The sequence below is a fragment of the Gavia stellata genome, chromosome 10, assembly GCF_030936135.1.
Source record: "Gavia stellata isolate bGavSte3 chromosome 10, bGavSte3.hap2, whole genome shotgun sequence".
In the NCBI taxonomy this organism is placed as follows: domain Eukaryota; kingdom Metazoa; phylum Chordata; class Aves; order Gaviiformes; family Gaviidae; genus Gavia; species Gavia stellata.
In genome coordinates this window covers 4,912,380-4,934,812 of record NC_082603.1, presented here as the reverse complement: position 1 = coordinate 4,934,812, position 22,433 = coordinate 4,912,380, and the positions used below count along the sequence as shown (strand labels likewise).

The 22,433-nt window shown below is 41.8% G+C and overlaps 1 protein-coding gene across 1 annotated transcript in view; it reads left to right on the top strand.

Annotated features, from left to right (window-relative positions):
• Positions 1-22,433, top strand: part of COP1 (COP1 E3 ubiquitin ligase) — a 130,140-nt gene that overhangs the window by 55,193 nt on the left and 52,514 nt on the right. Inside the window, exons 12-15 of the mRNA XM_059821833.1 lie at positions 1,631-1,774; positions 10,103-10,211; positions 11,994-12,075; positions 18,884-19,000. Of these exons, the coding sequence (XP_059677816.1) occupies positions 1,631-1,774; positions 10,103-10,211; positions 11,994-12,075; positions 18,884-19,000 (452 nt within the window). The remainder of the gene's footprint in view (positions 1-1,630; positions 1,775-10,102; positions 10,212-11,993; positions 12,076-18,883; positions 19,001-22,433) is intronic.

Below are 22,433 nucleotides of genomic sequence, written 5' to 3'. Positions count from 1 at the left end.
TTTTGGGCCCCTCACTACAAGAAGGACATGGAGGTGCTGGAGCGCATCCAGAGAAGGGCAACGAAGCTGGTGAGGGGTCTGGAGCACAAGTCTGATGAGGAGCGGCTGAGGGAGCTGGGGTTGTTCAGTCTGGAGAAGAGGCGGCTGAGGGGAGACCTTATCGCTCTCTACAACTACCTGAAAGGGGGTTGTGGTGAGGTGGGTGTTGGTCTTTTCTCCCGTGTAACTGGCGACAGAACAAGAGGAAATGGCCTCAAGTTGTGCCAGGGGAGGTTTAGGCTGGATATTAGGAAAAATTTCTTTCCTGAGAGAGTGGTGAAGCACTGGAATAAGCTGCCCAGGGAGGTGGTGGAGTCACCATCACTGGAGGTGTTCAAGGAATGTGTGGACGTGGCACTGTGGGACACGGTTTAGTGGGCATGGTGGGGTTGGGTTGGTGGTTGGACTTGATGATCTTACAGGTCTTTTCCAATCTTAGTGATTCTGTGAATTACTGCGTGGAAGAACCCCAAAAGAGACCTCTCAAAGTAGTAGATTGATTGCTTAGTCAGGAGACTTGAGGAGAGCTGGTTATTCATCATAGAAACCAGGAGACTGAGGGCAAACCCCCAACCCCTTTCTGGAGGAGTACCAAACTGGTGTCTCGCTGAGGCTGGTGCTTCCGAAAGGAGATAGGTGTCTGTGCACATCCACCCTGCCCTGCCTGCAGTGACACAGGCTGCAGGCAGGAGCTCCTAGGAAGCAGGTTTACTTCCCTGACTGCTGGATGTCTAATAGATTTCTCTCGAGTCCTTTGGAGCTGCGAAGTTAGCAATGACATTAGCTGTTTATAACCCGCTGCCTGCCTTTCTCTCAGATGTATTTCATGTACAACCTCAGGCTTTTCTCATTTGCAGCTTAACTTTGTTATAAGGTGACTGCTTTTACTTCCAGCTTCATTGATACCTGTTACAAACTTGCCCTGCAGTTCAAGAAAAAAGGTGCCTTGGTTTCCATGAGCGACCCTAAGTGGAAGTCATAGCGTGCATGGTTTTTACAGTACTGATGGTAAATGTTTCGACCTCCTGTTGTTACTCAGGGAATCTAGAAGGTTTTTTCCCCCAAATACTGGTTTGCTCTGCATTAGCACTTAGAAGTTTACCAAACTGCTGTATATAGGAGCTAAGGGATGGAGCAATGCAACCGAGAGAAATCAATAGGCAGTCATCCCGTAGCATGATGTTCATAGAGCGTACAGCTGAATGTTAAGCACATTTCCAGGGTGAGCTGTCAGCTTTGACGTTTGGGTACCGCGTACTGTAGATGGTGTAGTTGAACTGGAAAACCTCTAGAGCATCTGAACAAAGATCCTGGCTGCAGAAGGGAGTTTGTGCTACCACAAAAAGTCCGTTTCAGGGAATGGAGACGTGGGTGTGTTTGGAGGGCATTAGAAAATGCTGTCTGAGAGCAAGAACTCCACACCATTGGCATGTGTGCCAGACCTGACCAAGGTGCTCTGAATGGGTTATTTGCTAACTACAAATTGTGATTCTCAGCTCTGCCATACCAAGGCGTTTAGTTGGTAAAATACCCTACTGGTAAGTACATGTGTTGTGTCACACAGTTCTCAACCTGTGCTTTTGTTCCTCAGTATTGAGTTCGACCGAGACTGTGACTACTTTGCCATTGCTGGGGTGACAAAGAAGATTAAAGTCTATGAGTATGGTACAGTCATTCAGGATGCGGTGGATATTCACTACCCGGAGAATGAAATGACCTGTAATTCCAAAATCAGGTAGGTGTTGACTTTGTATTTGAACTCGGAGGGCCTTTTCCATTTGCTTGTTTATGTGCAGAAGCTGTTTTGCTTTCTTTATCTATTGTGGGAATAGGAGGGGAAAGGAGGAAGGCTGGAGCTGATGGAGAGCTTGCTTTGAACTCTGGGTGGGATTGGGTGGCACAAGCACTGTTACTTGCATATGCTGGGCTCATCCAAGGTAATAGCAGGCCCACATATCTGGAGGAGAAAGGGACACAAGGCAGTGAACTGCTTTTCTGTTCCTTGCAAATGCCGTTGGATAACTACTGGGTTAAAAGGAGAGTAAAAGCAGAGTAGTGTCTGTGCTCCAGGCAAAGTCTTAGCTTGTCGCAAGGTAACTTCTGTGCCCAGCTCTTCTTAAGAGCCACTGATTCCTTCATGCTCTCTTCTCTTCATCGACCAGATCCTGTCTGCTGAGAGGCTGCTAGTCCTCAGGAAATGAGCTTCATTTGCACTTTCTGCCTATGAATTTATGTCTGCCTGAAGTACTGTTCTGCTGGGCCTTACAATAGCAAGCTCTTGGGAAAAGACCTTGCTTGATTTTTGCTTCTGTGCTGCTATCGCTACTGTCAACCTATTTTTTTTATCTTTTTAGATGACTTAAACCAAAGAAATATAGACCACCATGTCAGAACTTCAGTTGAAATAATCTGGCTAATTTAAAAATCCTAATTCAAAAATTCTGTTAAAGCTCAAAAGTAAATAATACAGGCAATCAAACCAATTCAGTATTATAATGCAAGTCTCCAGCATCTCTGAACTCATTTGTTTTTATTTGGTACTCTACATTTTAGAAACAGTAAAGCACCCACAAAAGTGTAAGTAATAATTTTATGTAACAGTCCATCTTCCACGAAAACAAAATGTTGTGCAACAAGATTAATAATGTTTGCAAGCCTCCTTTATAGCATAAAAGTCACACTTAGTTTTGTAGTTGACACGTTCCTTGAGATAGATCAGTCACTCCTGTATCACTCATGCTGATTATTCTTGGAAATTATGTAATGCTATTTTATGAAGGAGAAGATGTAAATGCAACTGACCCTGGGACTGGCTTTCAAGATGGGTAAAAACAGTCTGAGAGCGCTTTGTATTGATAAGCCATACTGATTATGGAGCTTGTGTTTTGCTGGACTTGTGAAACATTCAGCATTTTTGCTTGAGTCATAGCAGAGTTCACACCATTCAGCTTCATTGTTCTGGAGAGATGAACAGAATAATAAGAGAACCATCTAGCAATTGATTAATACCTTTTGCCTTAATTAGAAAGGGAAAAGCAATGTGTGTTTGGTATTTCTTGGTCCATCTGAGACTCTTGGTCCATCTGAGACAACTTCCACACTTGCTACTTCAAATTTGACAGGGATCTACCCCAATGATCCTGCCAGGCATTAGGAAGTTGTTTGTTCTCCCTTCTCTAGCAGCCACTGGTGAGGAGAGCCGTCTTAGTGCCTTCAGTGATGTTGCTTGTGAGCTTTACACACCAGACAAGACACCGCTTGCATTCAAGATTTCTTCTCTCTTTCTCAAATTTCATGCATATATACATTTTTTATATATATATATATATATATGACGATGCTAAATGTATTGTCCTCTGACACTCAGCAGAGGTGGACAGGGTCCTCTTCTTTCATTTCCTTGCCTTAGTTTCTCTCATTTCTCTGAAGAAATGCGTTTGGTTTTTTCCCATTGGCACCTTCACATTATATCAGCCTTCCTTTGGCATGTGGGTACTTCTGGTTTTGACAAATAAAGTTAGACTGTCAGTCAAATGCATCCTTGCTATATCCATTAGCTGTGCTGCTAGTCACTGGTGCTGGGGCTTGCTGGCGCAGTGTCGAGCGGCGTAATAACTTGCTATTCTGAGGTGGCGTAGCTTGAGGGAGAAGTTATATATGAAGGCCGTAATTTCATTACAGAATATTGCAGTATGCTGAAAATGTGCCCGTATTATAATAATAAAATCTAAACAAGTGGAGCTTGCTTTTTGTAAAATGGCCTTGGCTTAAAGCTGTTGATCTTAATTTGGGTGGAGGTGCAGCTTCTTTCAGAGGCTTACTCTACCTGCTAGTGCTCTTCCTGATATCGAAGACAGACCTATTCCTGCTGTGGCACACAGGTGGTACCTCTCTTCCCAGTAGAGATGCGGGGGTCTGTGTGCAGATGGGATTTGGTGACGTGTCTCTTCTGCTGAAGCTGGTGTGTGACACTGGCACAGCTCGTAACGTCCTTTCCATCCTTGGGCAGCACCAGAGCTGTCTGTCCACATGCGCTTTGGCTTTCCAAAGACACGTCATGGGAAGCTCACCCTAAATTGATCCTGGTTAACCTTGTTCAGAGTGATGATGCCGGAACATAAATTGTTAGTGGTTACGTTGGTGACTCAGCTTTCAGAGGAGCAGCAGCTCTGATGGGCTTTTATAACTGCAGACAGGTGACAGTGTTTGCGAGGACTCGTGTCTGGCCAAGAGCAAGTCTGCTGGCCTGAAGCAGCTGCGGGAAGGGAAGCCCTTGCCTGGGATGGGGCTGGCACCAGCCCAGCCCTGCTCTGCCCTGTGCCAACTGGGCGCCTGCTGAAAGGTTGAGCTTCGTGCCAGCAGTAATTGATTGTAGGCTTTTCTGGAGCAGAGCCCTGGTACCAGCTGTAGCTGAGTCTTTCTTCATCTTTTCCAACCCCCTTTTTTACACCCACCTGCTTCTTAAATACATTCTTTTTTCATCATCTGCTGAGCTTTCACATCCCTATTTTTAAGAACAGGGAGGAAGTCGGTGTGTCGGGTTTCTGGTAAATGTGCATCGCGTCCCCCGGGAACGACAGTGGCATAAGCTTCCAGGAAAAACACAAGATGACACATAAATCCTCATAAAAATCCCATTTACAGATTCGTAGCTTCAGTACAAGAAACAAATCCTGGCATTGTGTAGTAGCTATAAACAGCACCCTGTGAGCTAATTATGACTTGCTGTGTCCTTAGCTATGGCAAACAATAATCTGCGGCTCCCCCCGCACGGGAGGAGATGGGAAAGGATGAGAAGAGGATGAAGGACTAGCAGCGAGCCACAGCTCTTCTCTGATTTATTCAAGAGGCAGATTTGTTGTTTTGCCATAGGTTGCAGGAGGAGAAAAATAAGGAGATCTAGTGTTCAGGTGAAAGAAATTGGCTTTAGGCCTCATTAATCTACAATAGGTGTTGTGCAAGTGTGGTTAGGTAAACATGCTTTTGAAATCCATGTTTAGTATTCTGCATGCTCACCACTGTGTTTGCAGCATCTGTACTTCAGTGATAGATGTTACCACAAACCTCCCAAGTCAACTGCAGTAAAAGCAAAGCATGGGTAGGCTTTTTTAGGAGGCTGCTAGTATTTTACTGTTTTCATTTTTCAGTGTCAATAAATCAAATACGTGATTGCTCTATCCTAATGGCAGTTCATGGGCATATTGCTCTCAATTTTTAAAATGGCAATCAGTTCTCACTATTAAGTTTAAATTAAGCAAAAATTTCGCATACCTTTTTTTTAATCGTAGACTCTTTGCTATTTGGAGAGGTATGAGCTCTCTTTATGCTGAAAAACCTCATGAATGGTTGTGTTGGATGCCCATATTTCCAATGCAGAAAACATTTGACACTATACAGGTTATAAGGAAATATACCTTCAACTTTCATTAATTCCAGTTTTCAGAGTAACTGCTTCACTTTGCAATAAGATGAAGTTTTTCTTTGAAAGTATTTGTCTTTCAACCCTACTAGAGGTTTTCTTTGGATTGATTAGAAAAAAGGGTTTTTTTTTAAAAACATTCATAATGGTAATGTAATTCTGTATGTCTCGGAAGTATTTGGTTAGCGTTGTTATTCACATGGATGTTCCTTGCAGTAATAGATCTCTCCCTTAAAAATATTTCAGTCCTGAAACTACTGGGCATTGGTAGACTGGATCTGAAGCATTTGGCATTCGGAAGCAGGTCAGACCATAGCAGTTTGTGCCTTATTAAAAGCTTTAACTCCATTTAACTCTCACTGCCAGAGGGGCGGTTGACACTGGGTAACTTGATCCTAGATTTGAGATATTTCAGCCATAAAAATACCGGCTCATGAAAGAAACATCAGTGTGACTGACAACACTAACCGAGCTGGCCCACTTGTGTCTCCGAATAAAATGAAGGACGCACATAAATCTTTACGGGGTCAGGATTTCTGTGTGTCCGAATCGGATGCTGAGGTTAGGATAGTGTGTCAGAGGTCAGTGATTAGCTTTCAAGTAGAGTTTCTCCAGGCTGATCTCCTAGGAAGGAAAGCTATCACAACTTATAGCAAGATAAACCTCTGGGGTGTAACGATCGCCCTGTTTCTGGATTAAAGAACAAAGCAAAACTTGTAAAAATACAGCTACTAGTATTTAAAATAAAAGATGGCCTCGCACAACTCTTTTTAATCCAGTGCTGAATTATGCATTATCTCAGCCTTAGGTAGCTATTTTTTTGTATTATATCTCACAGCCTCCACATTTCAGTTTCTCCCTGGATGTGACTGCAGGCCATCTAAAGGTTGTCTACAAAAAATTATTTTTACGTACTTGGGGGGTTTTGAGGCTTAACCTGTTGGAGGACTGTAAGCTGCATTTTTGGTCCATCTCACCTTTGCCCTTTTCTTTTCTCCAGCTTGCTCCCCCATGCATTTTTGGGTCTGTTATTCAATTTGTTACCCATGACAACATCTCAAGGGAACCCAAAAAAGTAGATGTGTCTGAAGTTTCAACAAAATTGCCTGTGTTGGGCATGGAAGAAAGATCTGTGCTTCCCTTGAGGGGAGCATGGCAGTAGCTTCTCAATCCTTCGTAGGTCCCAGGGAAGCCACAGGGAAGAGAAACATCATAATGTCCCGGCTCCAGGATGGCCCTCTTTCAGGCCTGTGTCATCGCAGGTGCCAGAGAATGCAAACAAAGGACAGTCAGCCCTTGGTAAAAAGCATCCTTTGCCTGATCCAACCCTGAATTGTGCTCTGCAAAGGTTACTTTTGGGAATTTAAGTTTTAAAGAAGCTCAGGTATTGCAATGTCAAGGGGAAAACTCTAGTTTCAGACTTTGTAAAGAGAGTTGGGTGGTGGTAAGGGGAGAATTAAGGCAGAGAGCTGGAATGGGATTGGTTTTGTCTTATTATTAGCCTTTAATCATATTCCTTAAAAATGAAAGATGTATGGTGCGTGTGACTTAAAAGGTGTTAATTGAACCACTTAATGGCTGCAAATCCCTAAACATTTTTCATCTGTCAGTTCCTGTTTTCCCCTCTCAGTCTATCTACAAATGCTTTCCAAGTGAGTGTTAACCCCTTGTTAACACCATCAGACTTCAGTGGGCTAGAATGCTTAGCTTGATCTTTGCTGTGCCAGACCTAATGGACATGCTTTTGGGCAAAGAAGTCCTTCACTTTTCTCCATCTATATTGATTGATAATATATTACCTCTGCCTATGAACCTGGTATTTCTTACATCCTTAGATCTATCACATCTCAAGCAGCACTGTTAAACTCTGTCCTTTGTATTTTTCTGCCTACTCAGTGATTCCTAATTTTCATCGTCTAGGGTGATTTCTTTTTTGACAAGATACGGTTACGTGATTATTCTCTTCGTAGTTCAGCTGGCAGCACCCAGCTCTATTCTGCCGGTCACATGTGGCTCTCCTGATCCCCTAGCATAGACCATCCATCCTTTAACCAACCAGGGTGGCACCAGCATGTCTGCCATTCTCTAGGACCCTCTCCACCTGCCGATGCTGCCCAACGTACTGTCAAAGCCATCCAGATAGAAGACTGCCTTCTCTGAGATTTGTCCCGGGGCTGTATTCTTCCTGCTTTTGTGTGATGGCTAAACTTACAGATTATTTTTTTCTTCAGCTGCTTGAAGCCCTGACTTGAGTGGAGATAAGATGGCAGGGGGAACAGGTTTGAACCAATAAATGTCTAGTGCAGTGTCTACCCTGCCATTAGCTGGAGACTGCTTCCAGTCCAGAGCCTCGCTGTTGTAGCTGTAGGGCTCTGAACAGCTTCTGCTTCCATCAGTGACTGACTCTTTTGCCTGGAAACAAGACTCCAGATGTCAGACATGGTTATCTCTGGACTGCTGCAACCTTCACCTCAGTCCTGGTGGGCATTGCCTGCTAGCTTCATTTGGTCTTCAGGGAGCCACTTAAGCCTCTCCGAATGAGGCTTCTAGTAAATCATAGACTGTCAAGACCTGCTTTTCTGCAGGTATCTAAAGGTAGCAGAGCTGTTGTAATGATAGCTCCTTGATGATACATTTGTGGACAGTCCTTGTACCTACAAGGGTTGAGGACAGTGACATTTTCTAATTAATGACATATTGTGGAAGAGGTGAAATCAGGGAAAGCATTGCCTTAGCAGCTGGTGGCTAAAGATGGTGACTTATATTGGGTAAATAAAGCTTTTTAAGTTTCTGAATGCAAAGTTTTAAAACCAAGGATTGCTGTTTATATGAAGGAAATGTGCAAGTGTGTGAACAGACTATAGGTAGATAGAGGTGTGCACAGGGAGTAATGTTTGGCAGGTGGCAAACAGTGTCATCAGTTTCATCGTTCTGTACTAGCCATTCTAAAGAAGGCTCCCAGTGAGCCACTGGGGAGGGTGTGTCCTGAAGGCTTTCTCCAAGCATCATGCGGTGACACGAGAGGCTTGCAGAAGCTGCTGCTGTTGAATGACTTTGTCTCGTTTCTGTAAGTTGCAGATTAACTTGTGCAGACAGAGGAAGTCAGAGCTGAAGTCTTTTGGATCACTCAGTGAAGTTTCCTGCAGATGCAAGCACCAATAGCATGTTATTCCTTCCACGTATTTCTTCAAATTGGTCTTAAAAACCACTTGTGTTTCTTGCATTCCATTATTTGGCTGCTCCAGAACCTCAAATAAGCTTGTTGATTCCACACAGCTAAATAGTGGTGAGCTATGATTAGTGGTTGGTGCACATAGTCCCTCTGTAGTTATAAAATTCACACCCCAGTAAGTTTAGTTCAACCATACTCAGGAGCAGAACACCAGTGCTGCTCTAACAGTGTTTATATATTTTAACTACATTAAAAAAGAAGAAGGATTTTTCCCTTTTCTGTGCGTAAACGCTGTATTCCCAAGGAAAACAGCTTGCATGTGTATAGTGGAACCAAGAATTTGCCAAGGTATAATACTCCTAAGTCAGTATCCATGTATCTACGTTGTATTTCAATGTGTAGCTATACTGATCAAAAGCAGTACTAAAAAGTTACAGAATCATGGACTTCTAGTTTATATTGTTGGTTAGAACTTTGCCCCAAGGCTACCATAATCTAGTTAACTGTGTCAGAGCTGTTTGATGACCTGCACGAATTGGATCTGTCAGTTCAGCTTCTGCTACATGCATCACAGTTGATACCAACTGGTGTGCTTTGCTACCAGATGGTCCAAAAATTGGTGAACAAGTATTACATATTATTCTTACCTCTTGTCACATTTTTCGAGAGTCAGAGTGGAGGCATACTGCCAGAATGCTAAGAATGTGACTTGGCAGTGTTGCTGCTCTTGTTTTGTCTACTGATGGTTAGAGTTTGTCAGTGGAATTGCCATTTAGTTTTGCATGGCCTCTTAATTCAGTTTAAAATATAAACCCCTGCGATATATTTTGCACTTCTCAATCAGAAACATCTCCTAAACTGCCCATAGTAAACAAACTGCTGTCTCCTTCTGGATAGGAAGGGAGGTCTTTCCTCATTTACAGAAAGCTGGAAGTAGTTTCTCAGAAGTCAGACTTCCATTTGCACATAGGTACATGTATAGAACATTACATATGTGCCAGAGGAGAGGTTGATTTAACATCCATGCAGCTATGTGTTTTACATATATAGCTTCTGTTAGGTAAGTAGTTATCTTTATGGTAATAATAATAGTAGCAGCTATTGGCAAGAGACTAAGAAGTCAAACCCTGAACTCTCTGTAAGAATTTGTGTGGAATTCAAATAGCAAAACAATTGCAGTGTTAGAGATGAATATTTAAAAAAAAAAAAACAAACCAGACCCTAGCATTTCATATTGAGGGAGGCAATGTCACTTAAGCAAATAAAGCTTTTCTTTTAGTTTGTGGAGGAAGGTTTGTTATATTTCTGGTGGGTTTTGGATTTGTCCTTTCCTGAGTGTTTCAGTGAGGTGGCTTGATCAAATGCTGCTTGCTTTGCAAAGACACTAATTGCCTGACATATTGCAAGAGTGATTTTTGTGTTGTAAGGAATGATTTAATGTAAGACTGACCAGGGCTCTCTTTCTTTTTAAGCTGTATCAGCTGGAGTAGTTACCACAAGAACCTGCTAGCCAGCAGCGACTATGAAGGCACCGTCATCCTTTGGGATGGATTCACGGGACAGAGGTCCAAGGTCTACCAGGTAACATGCAATCAGTGAGCAACACTTTACCACACCATGGACCATTTCGAGGGATCAGTATTCAGTCTGTGATTCTGCTTCTAGTCCAGCAATATGCTTTTACATTCCACAGGGTGAAATGGATGCTCCTCCTGTTTGGTAAATGTGTCTCATCTGCACAGCTTTATTGAGCTGTAGTCCTCCAAGGGATGTAGCTATATCTTCTTGTCACAGCCATGAGGCAGCTGACATTTTCTTGCCACTGCTTTCGAGTAGGGAATCTGCACAGGGAGAAATGAGTTTCTGGAAGTAGTTTGTCTCGCCTTTCTTTAGAAACTTCTGACTCTCCATACCTGTTCCACTTCAGTCTTTGTCAAAAGCCCTTTGTAAAATCCTGCAGTGATCGCTGCAGGTGCTCGTAAAGCAGAAGAGCAAAATGCAGACTTAAGTGATGAGGCTGGGAGAACAGAGCTGTAGGCAGAACCCTTCTGGGTGCAGTCCTGTACTTGACAGAGCAGCGTACGCACACAAGTGGGCTGAGCCTAACAGCAAGGCCGGCTTCAGGAGAACTTCTTGGCATATTGTCTTTTCGTGCTGTTTGAACATTGTGTTTCTATATAATGGATCTGAGAGGCTTGTGATCAGAACAAGGAGGTTGGAAGAGAAGGTGGTCCATTTGGGGAGAGGCTGGAAGTGCTGCAGGCTGTTGTGTAGGTAGCATAGTGCATTGAAACTGGTCAGTGATAATGAATGAACTGCAGACTAGCCTTCAGTTCCGCCTTCTTGACAGTTCAACATGAGTTTTAATTCCTATGTAAGCCCTTGTCTATTTTTTTCATTGTGTTTTGGCCATTTTATGATGATAGTTTTCACTAATTCTTTGCGTATCTCAATTAAAAAGAAATTATACTGGACAAAATAAATCTTGTCTCTTTTCCTCTCAAATATATTTTGCATTTCTTTATGAGGCTGAATAATGAACCTAGAGAGGACCAGCTGTTGCTTATGTTAAAACAAACCCATTTTGCTTCCTATCAGATTACTTGAATTTTTAATTTGGATTTGCATAGAGGCATGCATACTGACATCTGCTTCGCAAGTATTAGAAATCCTTTAGTGACTTTGTCCTGGCAAGCTTTTCATGTCGTCATCTTGCAAGCCTGGATGAAGGCTTTAAACAAAGGGTTTAACTGAATTTCGGGTTTCATTCAATGCAGTGTTTTACTTCCATATGGGATGTGCCAGCATAGCAAATACAGCTTTTCTGTGTTTTGGGGGAGAGTGTATAGCCTTGTAAGAATATTTGAGTGGAAAAACACAGGATTAGACACCAGAAGTTTTTTTAATAACTCAATAGGAAGGTGAAGATTTCCTGGACTTTCAGAGAGGAGATGTTTGAAGTGGCTTTGAACAGGCATCTAATCAGTATTGGGAGATAAAACTGCGATCTGCTAGAATAAGAAGCAGCACACAGTGGAACCACAGCCAGTCAAACCATGCTGCGAAAACAGGTCTTTAATGTATATTTCCTGAAATAATTTTTTTTTTCTTTCAAGTAAAAAATCTGTTTTAGTTTTTAAAATTGCTGTTCTGTTTTCTGCTTTCATGGCATGTCTAGCATACTACAAGCATTGGTCTGTTTGGGAGGAAAGATTTTTTTTTTAGAAACTGCTAAACACAGTAAGCTTCTCTGTCCAGGACTCTCCTGACAATTTATACCAAAGAGCATGTGGGGTTTTTTTTTACTATTTTATCAGATTACGGCTCACTACCTTGCAATATTTTTCTTGTTTCTCTAAACAGGAGCATGAGAAAAGGTGCTGGAGTGTTGACTTTAACTTGATGGACCCAAAGCTATTGGCTTCAGGCTCTGATGATGCCAAAGGTATTATTCTTTTTCAGTCTCTGTACAGAAGGCTTACACTTTATGTATTCCCTTTGAGGAACAAAAATGTGATATTTCAAGTAGCTGATTCCTCAGCTGCCTTCAGTATTGTAGTTGACGTGGTAATGTGTAAAGATATTCCTGAACTGTTAGGATCTTAGAGAAGGAGAGGCTTTGTTCGGATTAAGATTTCTTGGTGCGATGTTTCCATTTTTCAGGTAATGTGCTTTCTAGCTAGCATTTTCCAGGACACTAAACAAAGCAAAATGTGTTTTAACATTAGTTAAGCTTGTTGAGTTAAAGCCTTGGGGCCTTTCAAAAGAACAGCATGTATTTGTATTTCAACAATGAGGTTGTCAGTGAAAAAGCAGAAGTTAAAAATGCCTGCTGCTGTTTTACCTGTAGCTCTGAATGTTAAAGACTGCACACAGCGAGAAGCTTCTCGCTTTCACAATGTGCCGTGTGTTTCTCAGAGCTTAACAGAGTCGGATGGTGGACTGAATGGGAGCGCTGGGAGCAGCTCTCAGCTTTCCACACTCTGGGGTCTGTTTGACGAAGGGCTTTTGGAGACACCCCTTAAGACAAGCCCTTTCCCAACATACTGGTAGAAAAATCTTCCTCTTCTAAGAGAAGTAGGAAACTTCTAAAGAAAAGGGTAGCACTGAGCGCTATGTAGTATTCTTCATCCTTAATGATCAAGATTTTATCTGTAATATGTTTACAATATCAAATTAGAGTTACTAAGCAGCAAGAGCTTTAGAGTTCCTTTCATAATCAGTAGGGATCAACTCTCCCAGATGGGCTGATACAGCTCTGGACAGAGCTCTTCATGATTTGCTTTGAAATGATAAATTAATTTTTCATAAACATTAAACCTTACAAGCCACTCCCCCCTCTAAAATGCTTTTAAATTTTATTTCAAAAAGAAAGCTGTATTAGTGTTCTTCAGTTGCATTTGGCAGTCTTAATGTAGCTGGTAATTCCATTTACAAAATGCAGCTTTAATGATTATTTTATATTTAAGGTGGGTTTTAAATGTTTTTTGATACACACTCCCCCCCCCCCCCCGCCTTTGGTGGAAGTCAAGAGTGTTTTCTGTGTGCTTAAATACAGCAGGAGTGAACATTCACCTTGTAAATTATCAACCTCTTCATCACGTTGCTCCCCACTCATGCTCTGCATTTGAAAAAGCTTATCTGCCAGGTAGACATGCATTTATTAGCATGTTAACAAGTTGTCCAGTTTTGCAAAGCCAGCTGCAAGCAGAGCTCCTGTCTCTAGTTTAACAGTTCACTTCTTCAGTAATAGTTTCTAACAGCATAGTGTTTCCTTAGAAATTATTGTAATAAAGTCGGCAGATGTAGATAACTTGCATTTCAATTCACAAAGGTCTTTTGAAGGTGAATTGGGGTTTTGGTGAATAAAACTGGGCTGGAACATTTTATCCTTTACTTCTACCATGGTTTGCCTGTGATTTGCATATGTAACAAGCTCATTAGAGGCAAATGGAGTTCTGTGTGGAAGTGTTTGAAATAAGCACAGATTTTAGAAGTCTTTAAGGTACAGAGTAATAGTAGCAAATGTCCAAATTCATGTTATAGTGTCCACCTTCCATTTCAGTGTTCACATTGAAAGGGTTAAATGCGAGGAAAAGGTAATACCCAAGGCGAGTGTCTTAACTGAAACCTGCCTAACTTAAATTTTTGTCCTTCTTACCATATTCATGAGTGTGTTTGGTTGAGTTCTGGACAGCTTTGGGTACGTATAATACATGTTTGGCCAGGTACAGCGCCTGGTGGGAAATCCAAGTTCTATGTACCCTTCCTGTCCTCTCTTATTTCTCTGCTTGTTTGAGGCCACACTGGGCTTTCTAACAAGAAATCTCAATGCTGATAGATATTGGTGTGACCAGAGTGATTGGAGCTAATCTCGCCGCGCTTCCCCAGAAAGCATGAGTATAACATTTTCCTTTCAAGTGATCAGGACAAGCCAGCAAAAAAGTGACAGCTTTGCCAGTTCTTCCCACTTGCCTGTGTATCTGCCTGTCTCTTCTCGGTCTTTTCAAGATGGAAGCTCATTTTTAAAGCACTTGGTATGCTTGGTAGGCATGATTGGGGAAGGAAAAATCCTGTACTTCACAGCTGTTTCTGCCAGGGCTCAGGCATGGCAAAGGGGGTGCTAACAAACGAAGTGCTATTAGGGATAAAATGATTCTGATATAATTGGAAATAGCATTCTTGTTCCTTGGGTCCTGTATTGTCCTTGTCATTAGATGAAGATAATCCAGGATGCTTATTTGTGGAAGGTCTTCCTACTTTAATAGCAGATGATGAGAGCATAAAAGCATTATTGTATTTGAAGTAACTACTGTGTGTATTAAAACCTCACTGTTATCTATGGTTGTCATGCCCTTTCCTTTTAAAGGGGCAAAGGTACTTGTGTATGTCTATAGGGACCCAAAGGTGTACGCCAGCTAGACAGAGGTGAGCAAAAATGTTTACTTGTGCTACAAGCAGCTTGGGGAAACAACACAGTCTTAATTTCAGTTCTTTCATGTACATAATAATGGCAGAAGCTATGATTCTCATGTAATTAGGAAAGGGTGAATTTCTGCTATTGGAGGAGAAAAGATTATTTAATCTTGTGAAGGCAAAATGATGCCATCAAAGTGCCAGGATAGGGCTGGAGCTAGTGCACTTACTAGCTAATGACTTACAGCTGCCTGTCTGGATTGGGAATGTAGTTTAATGGCCATGGTGAAGTTAGCAGATGAGATAGAGTAAAATATTTTGTGATGCCGTGTGGGTAGAATTTAAGTCTCCAGTGGGGTAGAGACCTGTTTTAGAGTGATCAAGCATTTGTTCTCTGTTCTGGGGTTGTTTTTGAGGCTCCAGGAGATAAAAGCAGTACTGACAAATTCAGCTGAAGAGAGAGTCCTGGTTTTATGTCCTTTCTGTAAGCTGTAGTCCGTTCACTCTTCCTGGCTCAAAATGGAGAGGTGGAGCAGAACAGGAGTACCTGAGAGCTCTGAGCTGTAGCAAGAGGTTACTTTTCATTATCTCATGGCAAGGAGGAATGCGAGCATCTGTTTCCATTACATCTAAGGAAAGTAATTTCCATGCTGCCTTGGTAAGTGAGACCATTAATACCAGTCCTACAGCTATTTTTTTTTATAGTGCCCCTGAATTCAGAGGGGCAACACAGATTTGCAGACTTGGCTTCGTAAAAAAGAAGCATGGCCTTGTAGAGAGGGAACTAGCCTGAGAACTGCAGATCAGAGTTTGCTCCTCAGCTTTGCTGATGACTTCCAGAGGATCGTTTGGGGCCTCATTTTCAGTGATACTTCACTCCTTCAGCTTCTGCTGACTTTAACGGGAGGTACAGGTGTTTCTTGCTCTTACAATATCAGGTTGAACTTTCAGTTTGCTCGTTTTCCTGGCTAAAAAGTTTGATAATTTCTGGAGATTTGTGGGGTTGTTGGATTCAACTGGGAATACCTTGACAGGTCAGGAAGATGTTGGTAGTTAAAATGCTAACTAAAATATCTGTCTGGCTGTGTCATATGCAAGGAGTACCACCCTGCAGTCACTGCCTGCTAACAGTCATCAGTTTGTCATACTTCTGACCCCGCACAAGGCAGTGGATCAAAAATTTTGCCTAGCAGGACAATTCAGCAGCTTCCTTCTTTCCTAGGGATTCCTCTAATCTGTGCAAATGAATCTTCTGGTAGCAATATCCTATTCCTGGTTTACAGCTTTTCCAGAGTAACAGCAGGCTCTCCATCACATAGGCAGATAAGAATTGCAAGAATGACAGGCTGGATGAAATATCCTTACTATCAGTGTACCAACTGTGTACATCGACACCTTCAGCTATTGCAGTACAGGCTTCCACCTCTCTTAGTCAGTGTTTAGACACAGAACTGATGTATAGAAAATTAATTTATAAACTTAGACATTTGTTGGAAAGCTCCAACCAAATAAAAAATATCTTGAAAAGACCTGAATATTCTAAACCAAAAAAGCTGTTCTGGAGGCATCTTCTTACTACTTTGGTGAGGGGTAGACATTTGGCCACATAGACATGTCTCTCTCAGCAGCTGCAAAATTAGGAAATATGTGCTTTGCGAACATGCATTTTAGAAATAGTCAATCTCAGATGGTTGCTTGTCTCATCAACACAATTCTAGCTGTTATCAAGACATCTGTACATTGTATAATTACTGCCTCGACCTCAGGAAAATTGCTGAAAGCTACAGCAAATAAACTCTACCCTTATGAATTATGCTTTATTAACCTGTCAGTTCTTTTTAAAAAATAATGGGCAGTTCCAGGTAAAACTTGACATGTTTCATTACCTGTTGTTATATGTCGCATATATCCTTTTTTATGGCACTGACTAAGATATAATTGGAGCCCAGTGTATCCCACAGCAGTTAGATGACAGAAATTGCAGACTCTAATCTGTGTCTGTCAGTTGTAATGAATATTAGGATGGCTTGGAATGTGCAGGTTGAGTCCTCACCAGATTAAATGGCTCAGATTATGAACTGAAAACTTGAATGAAAAAAGGAGCCAAGTTGAAACTGAGCCCTCAGTTAGCTTTTGCTACAAAACTGAGACCAGATGGCCATTCGTTTATTAGAGGTGGTGTCAAGGAGAGACTTGGCTACTTTGGATGCAACTTGAAATATTGATACTTGGTTGGAAGGCTTCAAGACAAGCCTGTGTGGGTTTAGTACTAGATTTGGCCAGAACATCGCTCCGAACTGTGAGAGTGTGTGACCTTCCCACATGCCTCAAGTTGAAGCAATGTTGTCTGCCAACAGTGTCCTCTTGTAATTGTGGTGTTACTTGCCTCCTGTACCATCTCATCCATAAACTTGATCTCCTCTACTGCCACTGCAACTTAGACTATATGTCTCTTGGTGTCTGTTCATTAAAGCAAAATGTTAATGTTTTATTGTTTTGGAAAATTGGCTTTCCTGGCTCCGTTCCCCTCCCTGCCCCCAAGTGCAAAACACGATGGAGGGAGGTATATCATCCAGTCTCACTTGGGAGAAAAGATCATCTTAAGCTATGCTTGCAAAGCTGTTGGTTTCATTTAGAAATGTAGCTAGATGTTTAGGATGAATATTATAGCTCTGGTAAATGAGAAACGATTTTATTTCTGAAAACCCAACAACAGGGTGGGTGCTGTTTTCATTAAATTTTACATAATGCTTATATGCAAATACAGTATGCATTAGTGTTTGTATATCTGGTGTATGTGTGTGCTGCTTTATAATGGTTCCAGGCAGCTGTCAGATACCCACACAGTTCTGTATTTAAAATGATTCCTTAGTGAGCTCTGAGCAGTCATGTATTTCCTTCATCCTTGAAGCAGTTCTCCTAGGTATGGTCAGAAATAGCTCAATCTTGTTGTTTTTCGTTGCTTGCCATACTATTAAAAAGTAGGTGCACTAGAAGGAATCTGCCAGTGTTCCTCCTTTTATCTTGACCATCTAAAACATCCTTGAGTAATTCACGTGGAAGCCTTGCCACTTCTTTGAAGCTTCTGGGAAAGGCTGACCAAGAGGTGATACAGAGGGGTCCTCAGAGGGTGGGAGGACACGCTATAAGACCGCTTACCTCACTTATTGACCACAGTGGGTAACACGATTCCTGATGTTTTGCCATTTTTGCTCACTTCACCTCCAAAGTAAGCTTTCTGTAAAAAGACAGCAGAGGACCCATTGGCCACAGACCTAAAGGCGGCCAGGCAGCTCGTGGGAGCCGTTTAGGGGACTAAGCCTTCAAGTAGCTCCCACGTGTTCAAACATTGGCTTCACTTGCTCTGCTTCCTGCCTCAGCACACTGATCGTGATGCTCAAGTACAGCGCAACCCACTCATCAAGAAAAGGGGGAAGGGAGAACATTTAAATCTTATTTTCTGCCTTGTAGGCGTCAGTGGGGGTTGATGCCAGTGTGCTGCCCCTTCACCTGGACTGAGAGCAAAGTGTTTCATCTGTAGCTTTTAATGGTAAGATTGGTTATGTGGGGAGTGCCTGGCATTCTTCATCTTTAAGGTTAAATGGTACTCAGAGTGTTTGTGGAGGGTGGAGAAGGCTTTATTTTGAAAAGCCGCTAGTGTTTTCTGTTGGTCATCCTGTGAAGCACTGAAGTGAGTACTTGGGGAAAGAGCTTATTGTGTACCACAAAGTTTAATCGATGTTCACGCGGTAGTCTTGCAGAACAGTAGAGTTCCTTGTACGAAAGAAATATATTACCACAGGAAGCCAGCACACTGATTTCTTTCCTGTCCGTGCCAGTTTCTCAAGAATAAAACAAAAAAAAACTCACTGTGCTCAAGCATACAATTAGGTATATTTATTCTGTGCAAAGGAATTCTGCCATGGAGCATAGAGTTCTTGCATCCCAGCTAAGGGACAAGGAACAAAAAAGATGCAAGCCTTCCTACTCTTGGTTATATGAATCTGCACTCCAGTAGCCTTAAATGCTGAGATTCTAACGTGTGGTTAGCCACCTGCTCTGATGTTCTCAGCCATGCGGGATGTGGACTTTCAGCATGTCTGGTGTGTATGGAGGTGGGCAGAATATTTACAGTGTGCACTCGAGAATGTTCTCGAGCTTACCAGCCATCATCAACAACTGACCCTTATAATCACTAACATCCTGGCAAGTGAGGCTTTTCAGAATCTTATTTGAGAAATAACTAGATTTTATGCCTTTCAGATGAGGTTGATTTTTTTTTTTGTTTGTTTCTTTTTTGGTTTTGTTTACTCATTTCTCTTTTTCTGTTTCTCTAGTGAAGCTGTGGTCTACCAACTTGGACAACTCGGTAGCAAGCATCGAGGCCAAGGCTAACGTGTGTTGTGTCAAATTCAGCCCCTCTTCTAGGTATCACCTAGCTTTTGGCTGTGCAGGTAGGTAAAAGGGGTTTTGAGCAAAGGGCTACTGTTTCTTCCATTGTTTCCTATTCCCCCCAAAGATGTGAGGTTGGCTGCTGTGCCCAGGACTGAGGTGTCTTTGTGGTGAAAATGCCTCTGAGTAAGACTTTAAGGGTGCAGTCACCCAGAAGATATCATGATACCTGAGTGTCAACTTCATCCTGTGGCCTGACTGTTTAATTTGAGTGTCTCTATCAGAGATAAAAGCTCATGAAAGCAAGTTGCCTAGTGTGTTTATTGAGATCACTAAGGCAACCAAGCAAAGCTCAGCTTTGAGTCTCATAGCAATGTTAATGTGTTAACATGGTGATAGTTGTTCGTTCTGATTTATAGCATTGCTCTCTAAATACTACAAAGTCATACTGGGAATTTTAACTGGTTTTACCAGAGGCGTGCTGTAAAACAGTGGCTGTGTGTGTTTCCCATAGCTGTGACTACAATCCCCATGGGTAGGCTCATGTTTTCCTAGGTTGGGCAAAGTATCGCTGTTAATGTTTGCTTTTTTGAAGTAGTCAGTGGGGAAGGCACGATGAGCCTTTTATTCACGTAGATTAAATAGTTCTTGGTGATAATAAAAAGATTTGAGAGCAGAGCAGGTATCGCTTTGGGAGGAAACTGTATTGTGCTATGCATGCAGCAACTGAAACTCGGAGGTACCTATAAATGTTTAACCAACTCTGCATTTTCTTTCTCCTTGGGGAGTTTTAATGCACTTGTAACTAGATGTTCTGACAACATTTGCTATCTCTGGACTTCAGGAGATATGTTGATCATTCTTGCAACCACTGGTTTGCCGTTTCATTTAGGTGTTCCGATTTCCAGGCTGGTTCTACTTAGATTGTGACTCTTAGGAGGAAAAAAATTTGCATTTTGATACACTGCAAAAAATGGATTCAAGTTGGAGTGTAAAATATTGACTTGCTTGACAGGCATCTCTCTGAAGTTTAGTGAATTACATGCAAGAATAGAATTGAATTACAATGCCACTAGCAGCATTTGAATGAAAGGGGCTATCTGTGAAAGGCTCTAGGGAAAGATGAGAGCACCAGCTCCAAATGGATCAGCTGCTGATTAAAATAGATATGTAAAAGCACTACGGAATAGAATTCTTCCTGATAAATCGGTAACTGGGATTCCTTTCCACCTGAAAGGCAGAGGAGGGGGATAAGGCACAGATAAATCTGTGAAGGCTTTCGGAGCTGTAGGGCACATGGGATGGAAGCAGATAGGAGTGTCTCTATCCCCACACTCACGTCTAACAAACCACAATGGTCTCGTCTTCAACAAGTGTGTTTGGGAAAGAAGCGTTAGCGAGCAGTAGGAGTTACATGGAGGTTTTAAGTGACTACATCTGCATTTTTATGATGTAGAGAATGCTGAGGGGTAAAATGGTATTTGTACTGGGGAAGAAGACGTAGGGGGGAGACAAGATAAAATTTTATAAGTGTTTACACCTGATGCTTGGTAATTGAGACTCTAAATAAAAATTAAAATGGGTATTTAACTATGATTGCTGAAACAATTACATGGAGTAATTGAACTGATGGGAATGACTTCCCACAAAGGAATTCTAATTGATCTTTCAGCCATAAATACATGTGAAAAAATGGCATATGAAATTAAAAGAAATACTGGGGTCTTGAAAGATGTTATTTCTGAACTCCTAAAAAAAAAAAAATCAGAGCAAAGAAATGAGCTAGTGTCTACTTTCGTACTCCATCTAGTCAAACAGCCCTGTTTCATGTGTTACGATGGAGACAAAGGTTTTTCTCCTCCATCAGTTTCAGCTGGTCTTGTTTACTAATTTCATTTAGTCTATGGAAAAAGCAATCTAACTTGTAAATAGTGTGATTTGTCACGTGGGCTATAAAATTAATAAAGGAAGAGTCAAAGCTGATTTCCTTGAGTAGTATTAAAAAAAAAAAAAGGTGGATTGGGCAAGCTCACTTGGCCATTCCTGTTTGCCCCCAGTAGGAATAAAGATGAGCAATGCAAAACACTAAATGCTAATTCAGTGACCAGTGTAGTGGGCAATTTTACAAAGCTGTCCTAGCTCTGCCTTGGCTTGTTCACATGCTCAGAGGATTTTCGGTTTTGAAAACTGTTTCAATTACTTACTCAGGGATTTAGTCAATGGTAAAAGAGCCAAGACTTCCCAGCATTGCGTGCCCACCCCGGTTTTGTACAGTATTTAGGCAGAAGTGCTGCTGCTGAATGTGCTCTTTTGTTATATTTGTTGATTTGATGGAACTTAATGCTATCTATGTGCGTATATATATATTAATAGTTTAAGACTTGGTGAGATAAGCAATTGATGAAATGGTTGGGGGGGAAGTATTGGTACTTAATATTTGAAATGTAAAAGGAGGAAGTAAATTGATTTTAATATAACATTATTAAATTACTAAATGTACATGTTTCAGTTCCCCCCTTTCTCTGTATGCAGAATAGCTTGCAAGCTAGCATGCCTTGCTTTAGCAGTGCAGTTTTGACTGCAAGTCTAAATTTTTTCAATGTTAATATTTTGAAATTATTAACTTTTTTCAATTTTCACTTCTTGTTTTTATTTTCTCTTGACGGTCTTTCTTAACCATCCATACAGCTGAAACTCCTTTTCACAAGGTCTTGTTCTTTCACACCTTGCTTAGTGAAATGTTTTCCTCTGCCCTTGACAAATGCATCTTGCTCCCTTGCCTCCATCTATTAGAAACGCCTCTTTGAAGTGGGTTTTCCTAATCAGATGCTTCAGCTAGATCAGCATCTCTTTGAATCTCTGGGCTGGTTCCCCTTTTGCATTCTCCACAGAAATAGGATCGCTATCTTAAGGTCCTTTCTACCCGTCTCCAGTTTACATATCCCTTCTCATTTGTTAGTAAAATCTTGACTGTTGGCTTGCCTCTGCCAGTGATGCTATATTGTGCACAGGTAAAATATTCAGAGAGGTACCTTTGTGCTTTCTCTCACTGTCTCCAATTTTAGAACTCCCTTTTGCAGAAAAATAGGAGGGAAGATACTTAAAAGTCCCATAGAGGTCTAACCAACATGTGGCATGAATTATGTGAGCTGATGCAGCAGCCTTTTGAAGTGTTCTCATTGCCCTGTGTGCATCTCTCTGCTGAGGACCTCCAGTCCTCAAACCAGGGGCTCTTTGGGGTGGGGGTCACTTCTGCGTGTCCAGTCCTGAGAGTGATGGCCGCTTGACCCTCAGCTGGGTCCCTCAGCCAAACTGCAGTGTAGGTAGCCACAGTCACGTACCCGCAGCTTCAGGGCTCTGTAAGTAATCCTGAACCAGACATCTTGGTTTTAAAAGAGCATTTCCACCTGCACCCAGTTTGCGTGCTGTACTGTCAAATAGAAGGAGTGAACTGAAGGACTGCAGTGATGGATTTTGAAGCAAGGCCAGGCTGCG